The 18928-nt window shown below is 47.9% G+C and overlaps 1 protein-coding gene across 3 annotated transcripts in view; it reads right to left on the bottom strand.

Annotated features, from left to right (window-relative positions):
- Positions 1-14948, bottom strand: part of LOC310769403 (uncharacterized protein) — a 41596-nt gene extending 26648 nt beyond the window's left edge. The window contains exons 1-3 of one of the 3 annotated variants that reach the window (XM_083628722.1): positions 14639-14948; positions 13712-14346; positions 2116-2190 (exon numbers count right to left, since the gene is read on the bottom strand). In XM_083628722.1, coding sequence (XP_083484848.1) covers positions 2116-2190; positions 13712-13898 — 262 coding nt within the window. In that variant the 5' untranslated portion in view covers positions 13899-14346; positions 14639-14948. Of the gene's footprint in view, positions 1-2115; positions 2191-2689; positions 3594-13711; positions 14421-14638 lie in introns of those variants that run through there. The other 2 variants (XM_083628723.1, XM_083628724.1) reach the window with 2 other exon arrangements.
- Positions 14949-18928: the final 3980 nt, after the last annotated feature.

Here is an 18928-nt window from a genome sequence, read left to right on the forward strand (position 1 = left end):
TTAGTGAGACGGAATTTACTAGAATCTGGTTTACATTTGAAGGAGGAAGCTGTTTAAAAGCTTGTGAACCTAATAGGAAGGAATGTGCCCACTATTAAATATTTTTTTAAAATGAAATCCCTGGAAAAGCAACTAACTAGAAATCCAAAGTTTAAAAACGCAGAAGCCTATCTTCCATCGTATTTCAGAAAAGAATTCAAAGTGGAACCCGTGTCTGAAAGGAGCACCAGTGGAAACACTCTGTGTTGCTGACAATAACAACAATTGTTTGTACTCACACACACAGCAAACACACATATATATTAGGCAGCCTAACCGATGGTAAGGGATGTCTAAGAAGAAGAATAACACTATACAATGCTGTATAATCTGATGGCCCGGGATGCTGGGATGGCCCGGGATGCTGTCTAAAACCCCTCAATTACAACCAAAAATCCTTCGCAACTTCTTCTCCAGTCGTCAAGTGGTGATTAGCCACCCAGCGCACATGGCACAGAAGGCCACATCTTTATCCAAGATAATTAGAGATCACTTGCAGCCCTCTCAGAAACACTCCCAAGAAGAACAACTGCTATATTGATCTTTTGCAAAAGCTCTGAGACACAAGAGTCGAGTCAGCCTTTTAATAAATGCTTATTTATTTTCTAGCAGGGCAATGCGGCTGAGCGCTGGGGCACCAGCACAAAACCCCAGAGGTTTGGGAATGAAGGCTGCAACAGAGGAAATGATGGTAGAGCTCAGTGATCCAGCCTTTGAACTGCACGCAGGAGATTCCAGGTTTGATCCCCGCCACCTCCAAGTAAGGAATGTCTGCTGCCCGGCACCCTGCTGCCTGTCTGTGCGGAGAATACTGAGCTAGATGGGTTGCCAACTTTGGTCTGGCAAAATACAGGACAGGGTGGGTGTTATGTACTGAAGTTCTCACCCTGGGCCAGCAGGGGGATACTGTAGATAGTTATGCAAATGAAGGATCGAAAGTGACATTCAGTGATTGGATAGTTTGTATGCAAATGAAGGATCGAAAGTGACGTTCAGTGATTGGCTAGTTACAGAAAATGGTTACTGTTGCATTCTAGTGGAGCTCTATATAAGCAGGCTGACTGAGCTCCTCAGTTCAGTTCTGTTCCAGCTTACAAATAAAGAGCTGCTTTGGAAGAATCGCTGTGTCGTCTGATATGTTCGCCCACAACTTAACAGTGGGGGAAAAACAGGACATCCTGTTTTTTATCGTGAGAGCACGGTGGCCATTTTGGTTGCCACGATCTCACACGATTTCGCGGTGAAATTCCCCCTCCCCCAAAATTTTCAGGGCTGCAATTTCATGCAGTGCCCCCAAACATGCATTTGGGGGTGCTGTGTGTGAAAAAGTGCTTTTTTGGATTGAGGAAGTGAGATGCTCATGACAACCAAAATGGCCACCTTGCTCTCACGGCAAAAACGGCAAGATGGCGTCCTGGATTTTTACTTCAAAGTGTTGGAAGGTATGGGAGAGAGACAGAGAGAGAGAATCAGCAAAACGGAAATACAGGACAAACTGTGTCCTGTACTGAATCAATATAGGACATAGCATTTTACATTGAAACACGGGACAATCCTGTATTATACAGGACAAGAGGAAACCTTAGCATGGGACAATGGTCAGACTCAGCATGGGTAGCATCCATGTTCCTGACAAGGCTCATAGCTTAGTGCTACAGCATCCATTTTGCTAGGGCTGCCATATGTCCGGGAAATGTAATTTTCTTCCCAAAAAAAACCCTCAACAATTTTTTTCAGATTTTCACTTAAAAAACAATTAACCACTGATTGAATTAAAACACACACACACACACACACACACACACACACACATCTATTAGAACCATACTGATAATTACAATAAAAACAGTGCCAAGCCTTTCATTAAAAGCAGGCAGTTCCCCAAAGCCTGTTGGAACAAGAAGACTCTTCACCTGCCGGCGGAAAGACAAGGAGGGAGCCAATCTAGCTTCCTGAGGGAGGAGTTCCAACGTTTGGGAGCAGCCACTGAAAAGGCCCTTTCCAAAGCAGCGTATTCTGCTGTTTTGAGCAAACGCCTCTTCGAATTTACTTCAGGCAAAAAACCCACAACCTTACCTTCTTTTGTTTTCTTGTGTTCCCCTCGTTCTTTCTGCAAGGATCGTTCTAGCCGTGATCTGTGTTCGTAAACAACTGAGGAGGAGAGAAGGAGAAGGAAAGAAAAAACTAATATGAAGCAGCAAAACTTCGCAACACCCGCCCTCTACCCAAGTGATTTTCAGACGAGGATTTAAAAACAAATAAATAAACCTGGGTTCTGTGCCAAGCTCAGGTTGTCAGCATAAAGGATGCAAATAGAACAAGCCTGCTTGGTGTCTCTGTGTTATTTATCCTGCCATTTCCCCCACTTTATCTACTATATATTTTAAATACAGTGGTACCTCGGGTTACATACGCTTCAGGTTACAGACACCCCTAACCCAGAAATAGTACCTCGGGTTAAGAACTTTGCTTCAGGATGAGAACAGAAATTGTGCTCCGGCGGCGCTGCAGCAGCAGGAGGCCCCATTAGCTAAAGTGGTGCTTCAGGTTAAGAACAGTTTCAGGTTAAGAACGGACCTCCAGAACGAATTAAGTATGTAACCAGAGGTACCACTGTAGTTGTTTGTTAACTAGGCATTTGACAACTCACTGGGATATCGTAACCGTATTTTTGCGTGGCGGTTCCTGAGATCGTGGATAACCTTCCCTTTGCTTCTAGTCTGTAAACGTTGTAAATGTTCCTTGTTTTATTTTTCCATCCCGATTTTGTTGCATTATAGCTCTAAAGTTGCCCCTCATGTGGTAACACTGGGAAAGCACAGCAGAACAACTAATAGAGCAGAATGACGTGCGGACGGCCTGGTATAAATCAATCGCTGATGCACTATTGTTGCGGCTATTACACATTGCAGCCAACACACTGGGGTACGGGGTCATTCTGGAGGGTCCCCATATTCAAAGGCTGCCCTGATCTTCCTGCCATCCAAAGAAAGAGCGAAACAATATATTTATTTATTCCTTTAAAGAGGGGAGGGTGGGGAGGAATAAGCGTTGCTCACGACACATCCAACCAAAATGGCATTCTTTCAGGTCATAAATGTCTCAAGGCAAGGACATTTGTGTGTCTCCCTGCCCCCCACCTGCCCCCTGCCCCCCCACCCCACAAAAATCACAGCCAGAGGCCCAGGAAATACAAGAACACTCAGCGTGATGGAGGCAAACAAGCCAAACCTAGCATGCCAAAGGAAGGGAGGGCAAAATATGAACAAAAATAGTTTAAAATCTGCATTTGATGTGACAGATGAGTTCCTTCTCTCTCCCTCTCCTTTTTTCTTTCTTTCTTTGATCAAGAAAGAACAAGTACAAGGCTCCAGTTGATTTCTCGCTGCTGAGTGAAAAGGACCTCCAGGCATCCCTTTCAACCTTCATGGATGTTTAACAATGACTTTTAATGCACTTTTAAAGGCACTTGGAACCCTACCGAGCAGCAGGCTTTTTGGTGAGGGGGGTGGGGAAATGCCAAGCCCAAGGATCTCGTTCTCTGATGAAGCCTCTATGGATTTGGGCGATAAGACACAGAGCTCTGTTCTGGACTAAGTTACATGGGGGAGAGGCGGACGCATTTCTGTGGTGATCCAACTGACAGCTATACACTGCACTTGCACCCGTATTCTGGGGTTCAAAGTGGCAACAAGGGAGATGCTTATTTTGGGTTGCAAAACAGGACCAGGGAAGGCATATATACATGATTGAAGGGAACAGGTACGAAGGGCAGGCACAAAGCGGAAGCAGCAGCACGCTAAGGACTAGGAACCTGTGCCGTTTATAATGCGGAAGCTGAGATTCTCAGGAAGCTGTCTTTATCGCAGCCAAATTCTGTGGCTTTTTTGCATTCCACCACACATGCATATCCCACCAATTTCACGTGTGCCTGAGGGCACGTTCTGTAATGTCACCCTCTAGGATTTGAGGGTGGGGAATCACCACTGTCCTTTTTCTATCTGTCCACCTATCTGCGCCCCAAATAGGAGAGAGGTATATATTTGTTTCTACCCCCTCAGAGGTGCCTCAGAACGGACCTGCCTTGTACGGAAGGGTGTATTTTGAGCCGCATACCACAGAGTCTCGCCAGGCCCAACGTGACAGGATATGAACAAGTCCTCTGAGAATTTATCCCAGCTCACACTAAAGATTTCTTACGCCCAACGAACCGTCCGCATGATATAACTGACCGACTGCCTTTCACTCTCCTCTCTGGATCTCACAAACTCTCCTTCAATGTAAAGATAGTTAGACTCTAAAGCTAAGCTGAAATCACTCCCAGGGTTTCCCCTCAGAGTATTCTCTTCTATGTACAGCTTTTAAAAAAATAAATAGAGCCACAGACATTTGGGTGAGGGTCAGTGAAATGTGCAAAGGGTGTTTAAATTTTGAAAAGTCGGGGGGGGGGGGGAATTCTGAGGAATTAACTCTTATGAGAAATTTCGGCCTCTATAATATTTGGTGCAACAAACACTCTTGTTAGTTTAGAGTTAAGACTCTTGGACTGAAGGAAGCCACAAGGATAGAGAGGAACACTAGGAGAAGCCAAGGTCTGAGCCCATCGCTCCCTTCCACTAGATTAAAACATAGTGGGCAGGATCCACAGCTACACCTGAAATTTCCCACTGTAACCGCAGGTGGTGAAATGCAGCAGGAGGTTGTTGTTACCACATATTCTCCATGGAAGGCTGAAGCTCCAAAATATATTTTTGCTTTTAACTGGGGTGGGTGTAAGCTGAGAAGTTTTGGAGCAGTTCTAGGCTAGATCTTGAAAAGGCACAGTGATGACATTGTCTGTTTAGTTAGCCGGTTTATCCAAGATGATCTTTCCGGCAACAGAACCCTAATCCAATGCAGAAGAGGAGGGTAATAGTTCGCTGACAGTGGCTTTTGGGGCTAGCAGGTGGTAAACCTACAGCCTGGAGACCAGTTTCCTCAAACCACACCTGCCTGTGCATCCCCTTGGTGGAGTTCAATACTGCTGGGGTGGGCAGGTGTGGAGGACTCCCTGGTCCTGAAGGGGGTAACTGTGCCTCTGAAGGACCAGGTGCGCAGCCTGGGAGTCATCTTGGACTCACAGCAGTCCATAGAGGCACAGGTCAATTCTGTGTCCAGGGCAGCTGTCTACCAGCTCCACCTGGTACGCAGGCTGAGACCCTATCTGCCTGTGGACTGTCTCTGACCAGAGTGGTACATGCTCTGGTTATTTCCCACTTGGACTACTGCAATGCGCTCTAAGTGGGGCTACCTTTGAAGGTGACCTGGAAACTACAACTAATCCAGAATGCGGCAGCTAGACTGGTGACTGGGAGTGCCTGCTGAGACCATATAACACTGGTCCTGAAAGACCTACATTGGCTCCCAGTATGTTTCTGAGCACAAGTCAAAGTGTTAGTGCTGACCTTTAAAGCCGTAAACAGTCTTGGCCCAGTATACCTAATGGAGCATCTCCACCCCTATCATTTTGCCCGGACACTGAGGTCCAGCTCCGAGGGCCCTCTGGTGGTTCCCTCCCTAAGAGAAGTGAGGTTACAGGGAACCAGGCAGAGGGCCTTCTCAGTAGTGATGCCCGCCCTCTGGAAGACCCTCCCATGAGATGTCAAGGAAATAAACAACTATCTGACTTTTAGAAGACATCTGAAGGCAGCCCTGTTTAGGGAAGTTTTTAATGTTTGATCTTTTATCACTATCACTATCACTATCACTATTATTATTATTATTATTATTATTATTATTATGTTGGAAGCCGCCCAGATGGGAGGGATAATAATAATAATAATACTGTTCAATACAGCTGAATGTGCCAATGAAGCAGACCCCTTGAGCCAGCAGGATTGAACCCTCTGCTTGTCAGCTTGTGAGTGCAAAGTTCAATCCTCCTATGTGGTGCTTCACTAACCCGCCCCCCCCCCCCCGGTCAACTTTGACCGGGGGGCGGGGACTGCCCAACTCTCAGTCAGCCAGCATCATTATGACATGAGATGATGGTTGAGAGGTGGGGGCCAGCCGAGTCGCCAAAGTTGGCCCATGGCATGGGGAGATAAAGATCTGACCCTTTGGGCCAAACAAGTCCCCAAACCCCTGGTTTAAATTACATAAAGAATATGACATTGATGGTAGGAAAATTATCTGGAAAAAGATGATGATTTGACTGCTGGGAAGTATTATTCCCCTAATATAAGCGATGTGTATATTAGCTTGCAAACGGAAAACACGATAACAGGAGGGGGCTTAAATAATATGCATAACTTGGAAATTTACAAAACCTATTAGAAATAAAATATAGCCCATCCTCTCTGCCTGCAGACCTCTGGACTACAACTTCCATCAACCCTAACTACTGGCCAGGCTGGCTGAGGCTGATGGGAAATGACTTCTAGCAACATCTATCAGTCCACGGATTCACCATCACAGCAGTAATAGATAGATCCAAGGCAGAGGGAATTGGCTGGACTCAATTCCCAACGGGCTTTGTCAATTGCTAGGGGTGGTAGCTAATGCTAGACCTACTCAAGATAGGGTTGCCATATTTCAAGAAGTAAAAAATCTGGAAATGTTGTTGAGCTTTTTGGGGGCAAAGTTTTTAAGCTAGTTTTAAGGAAATTCAGCAAAAAATCGACACTTCCAACATGGGTGGCTGCCATGTGCCCAGGTTTTCTGATTTTCGAAAATTCCGCCTGGACGCTATTTACGATGGACGAATCCTGGATATGTCTGGGAAATCCCGGACATATGGCAGCCCTATACTCAGAATCACCCTCTTATCATCACAGCTCCCTGTGAGGTTGACTAGGCTCAGAGTCAGTGACAGGCCCCACACCACCCCGCTGGACTGGGGATCTGAGACTGATCTCCTGGGTCCTAGTCCAACACTCTAAACCAGCGGTTCTCAACCTGCGGGTCCCCAGATGTTGTTGGACTACAACTCCCATCATCCCTGAGCTCTGGCCTTGCTAGCTAGGGGTGATGGGAGTTGTAGTTCAACAACATCTGGGGACCCACAGGTTGAGAAAGGCTGCTCTAAACCAAGTATGAGGAACCTTTGCCCCTCCAGACATTGCTGAACCACAACTCCCATCTCCCCTGGCCATTGGCTATTCTAGTGAAGGCTGATGGGAGTTGTAGTTCAGCAACATCTGGAGGATCGAAGTTTTCACTCCACGCCTGCTCTGACTACTACCCCACACTGCCCTGTCTTTCTAGGCACCAACGCAGATAACTGAACAGAGCAAAAATAAGGATGTGAGGAGGGGGCAGGAGGCTCCAAGAGGCAGAGAACTGCAGAACTATGAGCTGAGCTGGCTGCTGTCCCATCCAGCCATTACGAGCAGCTACTAAAACGCCTCTTTAAAAAATCCCCCAGGAGCAATAACTTGCAGAGAGAGCTTCTTCTCTTTGTTAACGTTTCCAGCAAGGCAGATGTGCCAGCAGGCTTCGGCGTGGAGAAATAACCATTCCCGCAGGCTTTCCGCAGAATTTAAGAACATTCCTCTCTCTCTCTCTTGTTGTCTGTTTGCCATTTTGGAAGTGATCTCTAAGGGAAGAGAGGGGGAGAAGACACTTCGCCAGCCAGCTAAGAGCTGATTTACACACTCAGAAAAGAAAAAAAGGAGTGATGTATCTATCCCCGGAGTGAACCAATTCAAAATTCGAGGAAACATCGGAAGCTGCCTTATATTGAGTCAAACCCTTGGTTCATTCAGAGTAGTGTTGTCTGCACTGACTGGCAGCACCTCTTTAGGATTTCAGGTGGGAGGGGATCGAACCTGGGACCTTCTGCGTACAAACCAGGCACTCTGCCACTGAGCCACACAGGAGTGAGGGGCACATGCCAGTTGCCATCCTGTTAAGATGCGGCAATGATGATCAAGGGAGTTTGACAGAAGGGGATTAAACCCAGTCATGGAACAATCTCTTAGGGGAAAATCATTCCCTCTTGCGCATGTGTGTGTGTGAGAGAGAGAGAGAAGGGAGAATGCCCTCTGCAATTTTTAAAAGCCCTTTTAAGATATGCCTGTATATCCTTTGCATGCTGCCCGATAGGACCTGGAATAAATGGTACTGTTTCAGGGTACCTGCGTAACCCAGCATACATTTCAAGCATGTGACCTCCCCCAAAGGATCCTGGGAGCTGTAGTTTGTTAAGGGTGCTCAGAACTGCTTCTCTGGGATGGCTAAAGTACGAATCCCAGGATCCTTTGGGGGGAAGCCATGGGCTTTAAATGTGCCCCAGTCATGCCTGCCTCCAGATCTGCCTGCCCCCTGCTTGCATTTAAAATGTTCAGTGCTCATGGAGCTTTTTAAAAGGCTGAGGAGGTGTTTTGGGATTTTTTGCACCCTTAGGTCTGTTTGCTTTTAAAGGGTCATGTGTTAGAGGGTGTCTCGAACCTCTACCAATTTCACTCTTCTCCCAAGTCTGCTGAGATTCCCTTTATATTTCTCAACAGCCCTGTTTTGGCTCTGTTTTGATTGGCACTCAGCAGCCGAGTTTGCTATTCAAGGGAGATTTTATCCGTATGTGACTTATGCACACACAGAGAGAAACCCTTTATACTTCTTTCTTCTTCCATGCTTCTAAGATTTTTGCCCCCAACCGCAGCTCAAACGTTTTTCAAGCTCGTCTCTGCCAGGGCTTTTCGTCAAGCTTGGTCTGGACGATGGGATTAGAAGACCTTTGAGGGTCTCTCTCTCTCTCTCTCTCTCTCCTGCTCCACAGTTCTATTCTAGAAAAGTGTAGCCAGCTGGGAAAGCAGAGCGGGCATCTCTAGCCGTAATTACCAGAACTGGCGCTCGGCCAGAATGCCAGAGCTCACGGCCAGGCCCCAAGCAAAGCATGCAGGAAAAACATTTAGAAACCCTTTGGATATCAGATGGAGGGCTGGGAAGGAACGCAGGAAGTTGTCTTACACCAAGCCAGACCTTTGGCCCATGGAGTTCAGTACTGTCAGCACGGGCTGGCAGCAGGTCCCTAGGCTTTCGGGCCTCTTTACCTCTGCCTTACCTAGAGATGCCAGGGGTTGATTGACGAATTGCCTTTCTGCCCCAGCCTTTTCTCCAAGGAAGAAGAGGAGTTTGGATTTGATATCCCGCTTTATCACTACCCGAAAGAGTCTCAAAGCGGCTAACATTCTCCTTTCCCTTCCTTCCCCACAACAAACACTCTGTGAGGTGAGTGGGGCTGAGAGACTTCAGAGAAGTGTGACTAGCCCAAGGTCACAGCTGCATGTGGAGGAGCGGAGACGCGAACCCGGTTCACCAGATTACGAGTCTACTGCTCTTAACCACTACACCACACTGGCTCTCAAGCTGGTGGGTCTGGTTCTCTCCCCACCCTCACTGAATCCCCACAACAACTCTGCAAGGAAAGGTAGGCTGAGAGGCAGTGACCAGCTCAAGGTCACCTGGCCTAGTGGGAACTTGAACCCTGGTCTCCCACGTCTTAATGTGACGCTCTAGCCACTACACCACCCAGCATCTTCTGCATGCAGTGCAGGTGCTCTGTCACTAAACTATGGCCCTTCCTTCAAAGGAGCAATCTGGCATGGGTGAAAGGGCCAGAATTTGGGTTTGGGGGTTTTTCTTCTCTGCAATGGCCCAGAAGGAGGCATTTCCCTAGGCATTCTGGGAAAAGTAATAGAGGAACAATCACCAAGGTGGCGGTTGGAATCAGAGCTGCTGAAGCCAGGGAACTGAAGGAAACCCTCCCCAATTAGCAAATGTGGACACCAAAGGGTCCCTCTCCGGGCTGCTGTTTGGTCCTGGGTTTTTGGTGGGTGTATCTGCAACACGTCATTAAAAACGCCGCCTCAGTCAGACTGTTACACGCAGCCCAGTCCTGTAGAATACCCTGCTAGCAAGAAATTCAGTGGGCACCTTCTGTGCCAAAGGCCTGCTGCTGAAAACCCTTCTCTTCTGCCAGGCTTCTGCAAGCTCTTAAGAATACGTCCTTCCACTATGGTTTAATTGGTTTCTGTTTTTAACTTTCTAAATGGTTTTTTGTCATTTGGTTTTACATTTTTTATCACGGTAGCGCTACAATATTATTTGTTATGCCACAGCAGTATACAAATATTTAAAAAATAAATGTGACCGCCACACATTGCTCTCATCTGCTCTCAACCCTTGCGCTAATGCACAACAAAAACGGGACAGCAACACACACACACACACACACAGAGAGAGAGAGAGAGAGAGAGAGAGAGAGAGAGGGGAGGGAGGGAGGGAGGGAAATGTTACAGGGCATCACCAGGAAGTTACAGGACATGCACAGATTGGAAACGCAACAGCCTGCCCATCCCAAAACCATTGCAGGAGCAAAACAATATCGCCTATAAGCAATGTGATACAGGCACAGTAAAAAAAAAAATTCCGGCTACTGCCCAACTAAGTCTTCCTCAGAGTAGACCCAGTGAAATTAATTGTTCCATTACCACAAGCACTTCTGCTTCCCCTGATGGGATTATCTCCCCCCTCTTCCCCCCCATACGCTGTCCTGGGGTTCTCCCAACCCCCCCCCAGAGTGGATTTGGGGAGAGGCACTGGGCAAAAGCTCTTGCTCTGTTCCTATTTATACCTGCCCTTTATTAAGAATCATGAGGACCAGCACCTTGCTTTGCTTTTAAAGGAAGTGGCAGACCCTGAAAACGGGGGGGGGGGGAAATAAGGAACCAGTCTCCTAGGCCTGCACTGCATGCATTTTGCGAAGCCCAAAACAGCAAAGCGTGGAATACCGTATTGGCCTGAATATAAGCCTCACTTTTTCCCCAAATTAAAACTGTGAAAAGTTAAAGCGTGGCTTATATTCGCAACCTTACGGTATGCAGCCAGGAGCGTGGGGCAAACAGCGCCAGGAGTGCAGCAAGGCGGCACCTGCCCCATGCGTAGTCCCCCATCCTCTCCCCCAAGGCCAGGAAGGGAGAGAGCGAGGAAGAGAAAAGGTCACCGGCAATTTTAAAGGTGCAGCTTATATTTGGGTGCGGCTTATATTCAGGCCAATACGGCATATTCCTTGCAGAAATCAGAAATCAATCCCCGCCTTCCCTTTCCCACACCAGTAAAACTGTCGCCAAACGTTTGATCAGGCCTGGATGAGAACCCAGCCAAGAGGCAGGCAGGAAGGGCGGAATCTGCCAAGCAGCTGGATCCAGTCCCAGAGACCACCAGTTACCCGTCAATCCGGGAGCAGCGAGGAGGGGACATTTTGCTATAAAATAAGAATGTCCCTCCATTGGACATGAGCCCCGAGTTAGTAACTGCAAGTTTCTGAAGAATGCCTGCATGCGAGTTGGAGGCAGGGAAGAGATAATGAAAAACAAACAGTGCTGCTGCTGCTTCTGGTATGTTTAAAGCTCCTTCCTGAACTCTCCAGCTGGTCCTTCCAGACTAATAGCCAGGAGAAGCTATTTGCCTTTTGATCCCAGGGGGCGAGCTCTGGAGCTGACATCAGCAGAACAGCAACGCTGTGTGTTGTCTGTGTTGTGATTCTGCATCCCTGGTGACCTCAGGTTTTTCAAGCAGCAAAAGGCCTGGTCTCTCAAACCCTGAAGACCATAATGAGCGATCCCCCTAAATTGGATTTCCCTGACCTGGTGCACTCCAGAAGTTCTGGATGGCATACAACTCCCATCAGCACCCAGGTGGCATGGCCAATAGTCATTCAATGAGTCTGGTATCATGAACAGAAATAACAGGGGAAGTCTATGGCGCCAGGGTCATTCCAGTGGCATTTCCCGCCCTCCTCGCTGGTCTTCCCTGATGTTTTCCTTTGGCGTTTCCCTGCTGGGCAGCCAAACCCACCAATGACCTCTAAGGCATCAGAGTGGAGCCCAAGTTTAGTGCTCAGTTCCATGTTATCATATTTTTCGCTCTATAAGATGCACCAGACCACAAGATGCACCTAGTTTTTGTAGGAGGAAAACAAGAAAAAAAATATTCTGAATCTCAGAAGCCAGAACAGCAAGAGGGATCACTGCGCAGTGAAAGCAGCAATCCCTCTTGCTTCTGGGATAGCTTCTGGGATAGCTGCGCAGCCTGCATTCGCTCCATAAGACGCACACACATTTCCCCTTACTTTTTTAGGAGGGAAAAAGTGAGTCTTATAGAGCAAAAAATACGGTATTTGCTTCCAGGAAAAAGTAACTTGGAAACGAGCGCTGAAGTCATGCGACTTTCTGCTATATTTCTGGAAGCGGTTTTTATGTCTTGCGAAAGCTCAGGTGTGATGCGGAAATCAGCAGCTGGGCAAATGGTATAAACTGCCCTTTGTCCGCAGCCTAAGACTATTAACCCTGGAATCTAAAATCACCTAGCTGCACCAAGTTTGTCACCAAATATGGTGGTAAACTTAGATAGCTCAAAGCTTACCCACCGCCAACAGTTAGACACACCCATGTAGGGCAGGACTATCAGTGCAGATGCATGATGATCATTTGATGGAGCTTCCAGGTCCATCAGAGCTGGGGAACCTGTGGTCCTACAGATGTTGCTGGGTGACAGCTCCCAGCATCCTAAGGACAGGCCTTGCTGGCTGTGGCTAATGGGAGGTGGAGTCCAACATCTGCGGGTCCACAGGTTCCCTACCATAGATGTATATAGACACTTCTGAGCACCACCATAAAGTGGGACACAAAACAGGAAAGAGGAACCTGCACTGGCTGCCTACTAGCCACCAAGTCAGTTTTAAGGTTCTGCTATTTACATGCAAAGCCTTAAATAAATCTGGACTAGGTTCCCTGAAAAACCATGCTCCCTTCCACTGCTCAATGAGGGCACTATGATCAGCAAATGCGACCTGGTTAGTTTTGCCATGGCCTGATGATAATCAACTCGCTGAGATGCAGAGGCAGGCTTGTTTAGTGGTGGCACCACTGTTGCAGAACACCCTCCCTGCTGAAATGCAAGAGATCCCATCAGTATTGGCATTCTGCCGGCTCCTGAAGACACACCTGTCTAGGAAAGCAATCCCTTGAACTGGAACTTCTGATCTTGTTGTTTTAGCCGTTTTCATTGACATGCTTTTTATGCAATTGTCATGGCTTGTGTAATTTTAAATTAGGAGTGTTTTTAAGGTTTATGTGGACTTGTTTTATTGCATGCTTTAATTATGTGTGTATTTTATTGTTGTAGAAGCCATTTTGGCCTATAAATGGCACATGAATTAATAAACAATAAAAACAACAACATCAAGCACCCAGTGACCTCAGACTAGCTTCTGCAGGACTAACCAGAAATAGACAGCCTGTGGTTCTCCAGATGTTCTTGAATTCCAACTCCCAGCCCCAGCTGATGTTCAGGAGTAGATCTGGAGGCCCCCCGGGCTTTGTTCGCCTGGACTGCATGGACCAGTTACTTTAGATATTAAATTGTATGCATGTGTGCTGCACATGATGGGAAAGGACCAGAGCCAACTAATTCTAGTTTCGTCCCCATCCTCTTCCCTGCCGAGTCCCACAAGGGGCACCACTGAGCCTAAAGAGGAGGAAGCTGGCAGGCAGGGCTGCCCCCTGGACTGGATGGAAGGAAGAAGGCAGGCCAGGGAGACCTGGCTGAGGGCAGACTGAGGTTGGCAGGGCAGGACCCATCTGCCCTAACGGACCAGCAGGAAACGAAGCAAGCCAAGACCCCTTCTCACCTTGCAATTGGGCCGAAAGCACCTCCTGTTGCTGCTTGTATTTCAAAGCCAAGGCTTCTGCGGACTTCACCTTCTGCTGGAGGTGGTTGTACAGGAACGCTCCGGATGCCAGGCAGGCCACGGCCACTAGGCAAAATCCTGTTTGCAAGAGGCCCTTTTGCCTCCTGGTGCACAGCCCAGTCCCCATCCCGGGAGCTTCCTTGCCAAAGGATTTATTTCTTCACTTTTCTTCGCCGCTGTACCATCTGGTCTGAGTTTTCGTGAGCACCCCAAGAACAGCAACTTGCCCTCTTTCCGAACGGCCAGTCCACTGAAATAACAATAATAATAATGGTCTTTCTTTAAATTCTCCCAGATGAAGGAGGATCCTTCCTTTTCCTCTTCTCTTTAGAGGACCAGGCTGGCTTAACAATCCTCATAGTCAGTGAGAAGGAATAGAGGCCGGGGCAAAGGGCAAGCTCATCTCTTTCCAGCTAGAAACTGCTGGGATTTAAAAGCCCAACAATTTAAAAAAACCCCTACCAGAGATTGCACCGTTTTATTCCATCTCCTTCCGCTGTTTCCTTTCTTCTCGAGTCCAGGTGTGTGCGCGTGCACAGGAGAAAACTTTTTCTTAAACTTCCTTTTTCCTTGTGCTGTAGGAAGCGGGGGGGGGGGCGGTTGGGGGTTGGCAGAAAAAGCAGGATCACAGATACGGATCACCAAAGTTTCTATGCGCACGGAGGACTTTCCCAGGTTTGAGGAACTTCCTTTCCCGCCCAGCCCCCTCGCCCAGCCCAGCAGCTACACGCGCAACACTAGGGGGCAGTTTATTATCGCAAGCTACCCTCTCCCTCCCCTGAAAAACTTGCAAACAATCTTAACACGGAGAGAGGAAGCCGAAGCAGGGTCCCCAAGGAAAGCGTGGAAACGGACCAGGAAACTGACCGCAGGATTTGCAGGCGGCTGCAAAAACATTGATTCCTTTCTGGTCTCCTTTCCTCCGGACTCTCCCTCCTCCAACTTGAAACGGGGTGGCGGTGGTGGGAAGGATCGGCTGGGGAGCTGGAGGAAGGATCCGAAAGGAGGAGGAGGAGAAGGACAATTTTGCGATATGCAGAGAGAGAGAGAGAGAGAGAGAGAGAGAGAGATTGAGAGAGGTGGTTGGCGGCGGTGGAAGGAGGATGCGGAGCTGGGCGGAGCTGAACTAGGAAGGAAAGGGGGCGGCGGTGGGAGCATCAGGGGAAAGGGGAGGGGGTGGAGAGGCGGGGGAGGGGAGGGGAGAGGCGGGGGAGGAGTCGGAGGAATAAGATCCCAGGGATCGCCAAAGAGCAGGGTTGCAATGGAGTGGGATGTGCTTTTCGCGCGGGGCGCGCGAGACTGTCAAGCCCGTTGCGCGCTCCCTCGGAAGCAAGCCCCGCTGACCAGCCCCCGGGGATCGCTGCTGAAATCCGGCTCAGTGGCGCGGTTAGGGGATCGCAGATCCCTTGCGCCCTTCCTAACCTTGGCTGTGCCGGCTCCCCAAGAACCCTGGGAACTGCCTCTTGTTCTGTGTTGGTGGGAACTGTAGCAATGCGAGGAGTAAGCTATAGTTCCCGGGGTTAGTGAGCTGGGAGAGTCTGTGGCAGAGAGCAGTCCAGAAGCAGGTAAGGATGGGGGCCAAGAGGCAGAGATGAGTAAGGCTGGTGAAGAGTCAGGGGTGTCTCTCCCACCTGCTGCCACAAGATCCCTCCTCACTTGTCTTCCAGAACCAGAAGAGGGCTGAAATGGGCGGAGCAACAGCAGGCCCAGTCTCCGATTGCTTGGGGAAAGCCCTGGAAAGGAAAGCACTTACAGTGGTACCTCGAGTTACATACGCTTCAGGTTACATACGCTTCAGGTTACAGACTCCGCTAACCCAGAAATAGTGCTTCCGGTTAAGAACTTTGCTTCAGGATGAGAACAGAAATTGTGCTCCAGCGGTGCGGCGGCAGCGGGAGGCCCCATTAGCTAAAGTGGTGCTTCAGGTTAAGAACAGTTTCAGGTTAATACGGACCTCCAGAACAAATTAAGAACTTAACCCGAGGTACCACTGTGGATGGCTGTGAGGAGGTGGGAACGTTCAGTCTCAGCAAATAATTTTCACGGAGGAAATCAGGAAGGAGCTACTCTGCTCATTAGGCCTGACACTCAGCCATATCTGCAAAGATCGTGGTTTTTTGCTAATAAAGAGTTAACTCCAACTTAGAATAGTGTGATTTGCTGCCGGCTCACTCTTGGACACTGCCTACCCTCTCCTTAGTCCCAGGGTTTCCCCTTGTAGAACTTGGCAAGGAGGAGGCGGCCAAAAATGGTATTACTTGGCTCTGCCTGTCATTGGCTCTGGTGTCACCTACCGCTGGACTCCCTGCCTTCCACCCAAGGATGGGCAGCTGCTGCAGGGATGTTCTGCCTCTGAGCAAAGAGCTTACAGTTCCCTTTTCCCCTGCAAGGCTTTATTTAGCCCTAAAAGCTCTCTATACATCAGGCATAGGCAAACTCAGCCCTCCAGATGTTTTGGAACTACAACTCCCATCTTCCCTGACCACTGGTCTTGTTAGCTAGGAATGATGGGAGTTGTAGTCCCAAAACATCTGGAGGGCCACGTTTGCCTATGCCTGCTATACATCCTCAAATGAACTCTGAAGGTAATTGCCATCTTGATGAATCCTCAGTGCCCATCAGGCTTATCACAGACATGACTCATGGAGCTGCTACTTTGGATATGATATTTAACTACTTAATCAGGGGAACCTCGGTTCAGCAGTCCCGTGTGGCCCTCCAGACCTCTCTCTGCGGCCCTCAAGACTCCCCTTTTCACCTTCCTTGAGCGTTCCTACCTGGCTGGAATGTACCCTTGAACTCTTGCTTGCCTGGACAGAAATAAATTTACCTTTGTGGCTCCAGCTCCTCCTTTTGCTTCTGGCTCTGCCAACCCCCGGCATGTGGCCCCCAGAAGATTTCCTGGAAGGGAATGTGGCCCTTGGTTTGTAAAAAAAGGTTCTCCACTCCTATGCTACATAATAAACATTACTATTGTTGTTGTTAATTATTTCGATGACACACACGTCATGGGAATCAAGAGCGGCCAGATAGATTTGAGGCACCATAACTTTTGCATGGGACGCGGGTGGCGCTGTGGGTTAAACCAGAGAGCCTAGGACTTGCCGATCAGAAGGTCGGCGGTTCGAATCCCCGTGACGGGGTGAGCTCCCATTGCTCGGTCCCTGCTTCTGCCAACCTAGCAGTTCGAAAGCACGTCAAAGTGCAAGTAGATAAATAGGTACCGCTCCGGCAGGAAGGTAAACGGCATTTCCGTGCGCTGCTCTGGTTCGCCAGAAGCGGCTCAGTCATGCTGGCCACATGACCCGGAAGCTGTATACCGGCTCCCTCGGCCAATAAAGCGAGATGAGCGCGCAACCCCAGAGTCGGCCACAACTGGACCTAATGGTCAGGGGTCCCTTTACCTTTAACTTTTGCTTAGCACCCCGTGTTCTGATATTCTCCCACCCTCCACCCCCACCTCTTTCTCACGGGGTCTTTGCAACAGTCCAACTTACTTTGCAATGGGATCGATACCGATGCAGACCTGAAACCAGCCTCTCTGCAAGAAAAGAGAGAGACAATCAATATTTCAGAATGGCTATGAGGTGGGTCCAGATAGGCATATTTATAGCTAGACTGTTGCATTTTGCTTTAAAAAAAAAAAAAACCCAGTCTCTCCATCCTCTTTTCAAAGCTCCATCAAAGCCAGAAGATAGAGGATTTCTCTGTGAGATGGAAATTCTTGCTGCATCTGGCCAAATGGGCACTCTGGCTAATAAGCTAGGAGCAGAGAGTGGAGAGGCTGTTTGGGCCACCCACGCAGCTAAGAATAGCTTGGAGCTGGAGGGAGGAAAACCCATCTAGACCCAAGTTCCATTTGCAGAAGGCCTCTGAGACAGAGATGGAGGGACCTGTTTGTTTCCATTTCTCTTGTTTCCCCAACCTTTAAATTCAGCTCTTCACATCTACAGTGGTACCTCGGGTTACATACGCTTCAGGTTACATACGCTTCAGGTTACACACTCCGCTAACCCAGAAATAGTGCTTCAGGTTAAGAACTTTGCTTCAGGATAAGAACAGAAATTGGGCTCCAGCAGCGCGGCGGCAGCAGGAGACCCCATTAGCTCAAGTGGTGCTTCAGGTTAAGAACAGTTTCAGGTTAAGAACGGACCTCCGGAACGAATTAAGTACTTAACCTCAGGTACCACTGTATTATTATTATTATTATTATTATCATCTGTTACATTTATATGCTAGCCTTTCCTCCAGGGAACTCAAGGTGGGGTGTGAGGTTCTCCCCTCCCTGTTTGACCCTCACAACAACCCTGAAAGGTAGGTCAGGCTGAGAGGCAGCGACTGGCTTAAAGTCACCCAATGCGCTTCATGGCCGAGAGAGAATTTGAACTCGGGTCTCCTCGTCTGGTACTCTTAACTGTTACATCACACTGGCTCTCCCTTTGATGCAGAAATTTATGGTTTTCACTTTTCAAACCTACATGAAAATTGGTCAGTGTTTTAGTGCAAGTTTCTCCCAATATGCACACGTTTCCCTACTTGTTTATTTTACAAAATTGTATATACACTGCTTGATTGTCATAAAACCTCTGAGGAAATTTTTTAATGATCGATAAAAACTGTTAAAACCAATTAAAGGCCATTTAAAGACAATTAACATTTTTAAAATGAGATTAAAACTTGTCAGCATCTGCGTCTCTTAGCTTTTGATCTCCAGATTAATTTTGAGATAACCTGGTCAACATATGTTTTGCACATTTCTTCCTCAAAAATATTTCTTCTCTAAGCCAATGCTTTTGATGTACACAAGCATGGAATACTAATATGTCATCTGAATAGTGACATCTAGGAATTCTACAATTCTAGGAATTTGTGTGCTTTTATTTTTTATGTTTTCCCTTTCTTTTCTTTCTTTTTTTCTATGTGCTTTTTTATATAGTGGTGTGTTTGTTTGTGTATGACAATCACTGATATTTTAAGGGATGGGGGGGGGATTCAATTCAGCGGGCCAATCTGTTCATTTCAATTTCTATCCATCTCTCTATTTTTCTACTCTTAACTCCAGCTGTCCATATTTTCACGTCCATTTGCAAATTTATTTTTTTAAGTCCTCATGAAAACCCACAGGCGTTTTAGTACAAACTTCTGCCGATCTACACA

This window comes from Podarcis filfolensis, assembly GCF_964270895.1.
Source record: "Podarcis filfolensis genome assembly, chromosome: 8".
Taxonomy (NCBI): domain Eukaryota; kingdom Metazoa; phylum Chordata; class Lepidosauria; order Squamata; family Lacertidae; genus Podarcis; species Podarcis filfolensis.